Genomic DNA, 7,040 nt, shown 5'->3' with positions numbered 1-7,040 from the left:
TACCTAGCTGAGTGTGTGGCTTGTAATCTGCAGGGCATTGGTTCTACAATTAATTTCAAGCCCCGTTTAGCTAATTACAAGTCCCACATTAAACATGGTCGTAGAACATTCGGTGTAGTTAACCATTTTATTGATAAGCATGACAATAAGCATTTGAAATTGAAGTTTATGTTGATTGATCAAAACAAAGAGGATTTAAGAAAGTGTGAGAACTTTTGGATAGGAATGTTATTGACTAATTTGGGTGGTTTGAATAGCACTCATGACTTTTCTCAACAATAGGCTATAATTTGTATTATGTATTATGCATGTTCTTCTCCTTATATATTGGACTTATTTGTATTAGTTAGTTAATTTCTGAAGAAGGCTGCGGCATGTGGCCGAAAATTTAAGCTTAGTATATTTTTAATAAAATCTTTTAGTTTTACTTCTGGCCGTGGTAGTTACAATTGTTTCCTATATGTCTTTGCTACCGAGCAGTGTGGGAATACTTGTTGGTTATATATATATATATATATATATATATATATATATATATATATATATATATATATATATATATATATATATATATATATATATATATATATATACATAGATATATATATGTTTCACTTTCATTTTACCACTAAAATATATTTTTTAGGTGTCACCACAGGCAGCCCGGTCACTGCTGTTACGTCATGCTATTATATATGTATATAATTAAAATAAGGCTGGCAACTCTCTCAACAAAAAATATAATCCCCGAGCACCGAGCGAGGGTACTAATTCCGCCCGGAGATTTTGATTGCGCCCGGGAATGAAAATGCGAAATGAAAGTTGTCCGCCATTATGTCATGGACGTTGGGCGTTTTTGTAAGTTATGCGCATTCGTGAGCTTAAGACGAGTTAAAACTGGTAACCAGCAAACGTTTGCAAGCGTGCGATTGGCTAAATTAAAATTTTGGTTCGCGTCAGCATATAACTGATATTTTGAATTACAAAACTTTTTAAAAACCATTTTTCATTTGGATGGTTTTGAAAATATACGGAAAAATTCACTCGTAAAAATGATTAAAATGTAAAGTAGATGATGCTTTCGGGTAGAAAAATTTTGACTCAAATAAATGATGAAAAATCTACGATTTTAAAGCATTTTTGGAGTGTTTTTAAACAGATAAATAGGTAGATTTTGAATTTTAAAGCATGCAAGAATTTCGTAGTTTAACTTGTAGATTTATCACCAAACGTACGACACCTCTTTGAATTTATTCGTCAATTTCGTTAAAATGATTTTGATTGGGAAAGCATTTATTTTTAAAGGTCAATCTGTTTAAAAAGGAATTGAAATTTATCTAAAGATTGTAGTATTTAAAACTATTCGTAGCACAATTTATAATGAATTACGATTATAGTTGAATGTGATAGCTCGAGAGTCGACTTTATAATGTACCAAGATATAGGATTTTACTTACACGGCTTCGATCATTCAGCAGAAACGATTTCAGTGATGGAAATATATGATTATTGCTTCAGGCGAGGGGACTTTGCATGCAATGTATTTCTAGTACATACATTAATACCATCGCTTAAAACAAAAATACTACGCTAGTTTCTTAAAAAAAATAGATACAAAACACCTTGGATATATTGACTATATTTATTTGTAATTTTTAGACTTGAAAAAAACTCTAAAATGCTCAAATTTTGCCAATTAAAGGTGTATTTTCGTTGAGATTTTGCGAAACAGAGGCGGGATGTAATTTACTCGACAAACGTCATCATCGGAGAATTCGTCGGCAAACTTCTGATTGGCTGTGGCAAGTTCGGAAAATTACGAAGATCTTTTTTCTTGATTGAGTTGATATTCATAATTTTCCGAACTTGCCACAGCCAATCAGAAATTTGCCGACGAATTCTCGGATGATGACGTTTGTCGAGTAAATTATATCCCGCCTCTGTTTCGCAAAATCTCAACGAAAATGCACTTTTAATTCGCAAAATTTGAGCATTTTAGAGTTTTTTTGAAGTCTAAAAACGACAAATAAATATAGTCAATATATCCAAGGTGTTTTGTATCTGTTTTTTTTTAAGAAACTAACGTAGTATTTTTGTTTTAAGCGATGGTATTAATGTATGCATGTATTATATTTTTGAGAGAGAGTTGCCAGCCTTAAGGCTCTTTTCCACTCATCGCAAAACGTCCTCGCAGCGAGCTTGCGAGGAGTCTCAAACCGCGCTGCCAATTTCCACACTTAGCTTTGCCATTAATTCGCGTGCTATTTTCGCGCTATTTTTACTTGCAAAATGGCGGCTGCCTTTAATCGGCGCCTTTTGCTATTATTGTATTTAAGACGTCGTAGGCGAAGACGCCTAAAGTATTTAAAGCGTTTTTGGGTTAGGCCGATTTTCCTAAGACGAGAACAACATGGGGAGTACTTCAAGTTGGTTAAAGAAATGAAAGACGAAGACCACGAAAGCTACTTCGCGTACTTTAGAATGCTCCCTCGACAATTTGATTTCTTGTTGTCTCTGGTTGAGCCTCTTATCGGCAAATGCAACAGGAGAAGAGATACTATTTCTTCATCAGAAAGGCTTGCTTTGACATTACGTTATTTGGCGTCTGGTGACAGCCCTCAAAGCTTATCATTCAGCTACAGGATTGGCTTGACTACTGTTCATAGAATAATTGGGGATGTTACTGAAGCAATCTGGTCCACTCTTTTGAGTGCAGGATATATTAAAGCACCAGAGAGTTCTTTTGAGTGGGAGAAAATAGCAGGAGAGTTTGAAAGACGGGGGAACTTCCCTCATTGTTGTGGAGCCATGGATAGAAAGCACATCAGGATGCAAGCTCCCCCATCAGCTGGTAGCAGATATTATAATTACAAACTGTGGCACAGCATTGTCCTACTTGCAGTTGTATCAGCTGATTATACTTTTTTATTGATTGATGTTGGTGACTGTGGTCGCCATAGTGATGGAGGTGTTTTGCAGAACTCCCACTTTGGTGCAGCGCTGTTAACAGATCAACTTGGTTTACCATGCTCAAAACCACTTGCTGGTGTGGATCCAAATGTAAAGATACCTTTTATGTTTGTGGCTGATGAAGCATTTCCATTAAGATGCAACATCATGCGTCCATATCCTGGCAAGAACCTGACAGAAGCAAAAAGGGTCTTTAATTACCGTTTATCAAGGGCGAGGAGGATTGTAGAAAATGCTTTTGGCATTGCTGCATCGAGATTCCGCATCTTGAGACAAGAAATTATTGCCAACCCTAGCAAAGTAGAAAGTATTTCCAAAGCAGTTGTGGCCTTACATAATTTTCTAATAGTTTCTGAGCAGGATGTACCTGCTGGGTCTAGGATGTATTGTCCACCAGGATTTGCAGACTGTGAAGACAGGTAAGAAAATTTTTACTTGAATTTGAAGTTTCTATTTGAATAATTTTCCCTGGATAATTTAATGCAGATTTTGCATTGTTTGTACCTAATTTAATTACACCTATAATTACAAGTGGTAGGAATATGTAGATGGCATGTTTACAAGATGCCATCTTGGACAACACCTAATTCTTACCCACTGTGTCTATTTCACCATTTTACAAAGATGTATGGTAAATTTAACAGGTTTTTAATCATTCCTTCAATTTGTAGATCAGGTAATTTAGTTGCTGGGCAGTGGAGGCATTTACCTACTGGTGAGACTACACTTCAGTCCCTGAGCAGGCAGGGAAGCAATTTTTTTACTAGAGATGCTGAACAAGTACGAGAAGAACTAATGAAATACTTTTGTTCAGCAACAGGACAGGTTTCATGGCAGCTGCAACATGTTCGTGCAGATGGTAATGATGCAAATTAATCCAATTCTGCATAGTTTTATTGGTTGTGTTAAATAATTAAGCCATACAGAAAAATGGTTGTGTGAAATTTTTGAAATAATTATATATCAAACAAAAGGGGCAAATACTGCAATTTCAAATTCAAATTTTGTATTTAGTAGTTTATACAGAAGAGTGTACAATTAAAAAGGAATAGAATGAATTTACAGTATATAGTCGTGCTATTAATACAAAATCACACTCATGATTAAATAATGCAACCTCCTACTGTGTGATCAGCTTTTTTGTAATCATTTGTATGATTTTTGCATTAATAGACATAATAGTACTCCTATAAATCATTCGATGAATTTGTAATTAGTTTGGAGGATAATATTTATTAACAATTAATAACCAATTGCAAAATACAATAATTGTATGAATTTATAACATATTTCAACATTTTTTTCCAACTGTATTAAATATATGTATATATGTACATTAACAAATATATGTATATCAATTATATAAATTATATATCAATTTATTATATAAAATAATTCAGAATAAACAGGTTCACACAACACAAAATGTTCGAAGTATAACCTCAACAAATTTGAAAAGACTGTTTGGTAGCCAAGATTAATTTTCTGTGAGTGGCAACCCACACTCAACTTGAAACAATACTTCTGTGATTTTCATCTTTGCTAAAGCTTTCTGATAATTATCAAAGCTTCTCAGTGTGTGGGCAATCGAGTTTCCAAAGGAAGCCTCGGAATCTGTTTCACTTTGGCCAACATTGGAACTTTTATCTTCCTTTAACAATTTCAAGAGTGCTATATCAACTTCCTGGTCAACATTTTTTTTTCTTCTTTATCGGAGAATTATGCACACTTGATGGCATTCTTTTTAAATCTAGCTTCTCTGTACTAGTTTTGTTCTTGGTTGACACTTCAGAAGAAGAAACTTCCAATGGCAATGTGCTACTGCTTTGCAATGGTAATTCAATTTCAATGCATTCACCTTTCTCTGGACAAGCTTTTCCTTCATTTTCACTGTATGTTGGCACAAAACCAATGTTACTGGAACTTGTTCTGTGTGAAATGCAATCTCTTACAAACTGCATATGCTCGAAACACCTCCATCTTATCACTTTCTTTCTTCCTGATCCAGATGGAAGTTTTTCACGTCGAACATTTTCTGTAAATGTGTCACGAAGTCCTTTCCATTTAGTTTGACAAATGTGAACTGTATAAATGTAATGGTAGAATTACTAAAAGGCCATTTTAATTTCTTACAAAACAAACGCCTATGTTGTTTACTTTTCAAAACTTCCAAACTTGAGTTGAGATACGATTGGGATAAATAAACAAGCACTGCGTAAAATATTAAACAGAAAGAAAGCAACTAATACTTTTATTATGGCGAACACAAACAAAAAAAAAGCTAGAAATCTTCAACTAACCTGGAAATTCCAGTTCATCAGCGACTTTCTTCCATGCATTCTCTTTCATACTTTTGTTCTTGTACTCTTTATATGTGACATCGAAGAGAATATTGTATTTTTTAACATTTTCTATTAGCATTTCAATCTTGGTATTTGTCCAAACGATAGAAACATTGACATCATTTTCCACGTTTTCTTCCTCAATCGCAGCCATTTTGCTCTCACTGTCAGTCACGTGACATTTTAAACGAATTTTATTGGCTAATAGAACTTTTGTTCGCGCAAGCAGAAAATATTGTTCAGATTATTTAACTTTGCTGCAAATCATAGTACCTCGCTGCGAATTACTCGCAGGCACTCGCAGCGAGCTTACGAGTGGGTTTTGCGATGAGTGGAAAAGAGCCTTAAGTGCATGGGAGTTACATATTGGTTAGTGCCGGATTAAGTTTTCGTTATAGAATAAACTAAACGGCCTAGGCCTGATTTTAAATTCAAACTCCTCAATCTTGCTTATTTGTCAATTTCAGAAAAATATTTTACATAAATATCTAGCAATATGATTGCTTAGGGACGGTGAGGTATTGAAATAAGACTCCCTCAAACAAAACAAGCACAATGTCATGCTATTGTTAGGATGACTGCAGGACTACCAGGACAATTAATTACTCACCTAATTACCTCAAAGTCGTAGCTAGGATTTCAGCCCTTCTGATTACTTTCTGTATACGCTTTCTTGCATTGTAAAATATAGCGAGTTTCCTGTTTCGTTAGGATTGATCAAAACAGAGTTCAGGCCTACTTTAAACGACTTATTTTGGTCCCGTCGAATGCAATTCAAACAATATAGATAGTGAGATGATGAAACTTAATGAGGTTTATATCATGTCACTACCTATACAGGGTGTCTCAAAAAAAAACGCAACCACTTAAATATGCAAGAACATTAATACAGCTCTAAGGCGGAATAGATAAGCACCTCTGGGAATTGAAAATGGCTTTTAATTCTTCAATTAAAATGCTAAGAGCATTTTAGCTGAACTATGGTCCAAACCCGGACAATATTAATATTCTTGCATATTTCTTGCATATTGCGTTTTTTTTTGTGACACCCTGTATTGTTTGAATTGCATTCGACGCGACCAAAATGCGACGTTTAACCTTGGCCTAAGTAAACAAGGTCAGTTTGTGAACTAACATCTAAGTTCTTTGTCCCTTGTGAGTTTCAACTTGAATTTTTTTAATAATGTTTGCAAATTAGTCACAACTGGAAGGTTCAGTGAAACTGAGTGCCCGGCACCGGGGCGCAAAGTCAAAACTGGCTCATATAAAACACACTAAGCGCGGTGCCCTTGTTGAATACCGTGCCCAATTTCATTTGAAAGCGTCATGATAGGCGTCGGCGTCAGAGAAGTAATGGGCACCACCTTGAAAAACATCAGAAAAGTAACGGGCACCATGCATGCAGCGCGCATAACACCGTATCTTTGTAGCAGAAATACATCTTATTTTGTATAAGTGATAAATAACTGCGGTCTCACAATGGATGAAGAACGTTTTTTGCCCAAATTTAGGTAACACAGTTATTAGAGGAGACTGCGGTGTCGTTTGATTGTTCACGGCAAAATAAAAAGCAGATATCACACAATTTACCTACATCGCGATATTGCCATTATCTAAATCCAATACTTATTTCGGTTATTCGGTTGTATTTAGCCACCAAGTTAAGTCAAATTGTTAACATTGCAGCAGTGTATGAGTATCTACTTAAAATATAGATTACTTCATGGT

The 7,040-nt window shown here is 35.0% G+C and overlaps 2 protein-coding genes across 2 annotated transcripts; one reads left to right on the top strand and one right to left on the bottom strand.

The window, feature by feature from the left end:
* The first annotated feature begins 2,439 nt into the window (after positions 1–2,439).
* Positions 2,440–3,846, top strand: LOC114535584 (protein ALP1-like). The gene is made up of 2 exons (XM_028556867.1): positions 2,440–3,389; positions 3,642–3,846. Exons 1-2 carry the CDS (start codon positions 2,440–2,442, stop codon positions 3,844–3,846), a joined length of 1,155 nt encoding a protein of 384 aa, XP_028412668.1.
* Positions 3,847–4,658: 812 nt separating this feature from the next.
* LOC114535583 lies at positions 4,659–5,466 on the bottom strand. The gene is made up of 2 exons (XM_028556866.1): positions 5,271–5,466; positions 4,659–5,053 (listed from the first exon to the last, which is right to left on the bottom strand). Exons 1-2 carry the CDS (start codon positions 5,464–5,466, stop codon positions 4,659–4,661), a joined length of 591 nt encoding a protein of 196 aa, XP_028412667.1.
* Between the last annotated feature and the right edge of the window lie 1,574 nt (positions 5,467–7,040).

The sequence above is a fragment of the Dendronephthya gigantea genome, unplaced genomic scaffold, assembly GCF_004324835.1.
Source record: "Dendronephthya gigantea isolate DGI-Jeju-01 unplaced genomic scaffold, DenGig_1.0 000121F, whole genome shotgun sequence".
In the NCBI taxonomy this organism is placed as follows: domain Eukaryota; kingdom Metazoa; phylum Cnidaria; class Anthozoa; order Malacalcyonacea; family Nephtheidae; genus Dendronephthya; species Dendronephthya gigantea.
This window is presented reverse-complemented; position numbering and strand designations above follow the sequence as displayed.

Excerpts from the sequence above, each read along its gene's own strand:
- LOC114535584 (XM_028556867.1), top strand. The coding sequence starts at position 2,440 with ATGAAAGACGAAGACCACGAAAGCTACTTCGCGTACTTTAGAATGCTC. Across the intron at positions 3,390-3,641 it reads TTTGCAGACTGTGAAGACAG|ATCAGGTAATTTAGTTGCTG; the intron begins GTAAGAAAATTT and ends TTCAATTTGTAG.
- LOC114535583 (XM_028556866.1), bottom strand. The coding sequence starts at position 5,466 with ATGGCTGCGATTGAGGAAGAAAACGTGGAAAATGATGTCAATGTTTCT. Across the intron at positions 5,054-5,270 it reads TGATGAACTGGAATTTCCAG|TTCACATTTGTCAAACTAAA; the intron begins GTTAGTTGAAGA and ends ACATTTATACAG.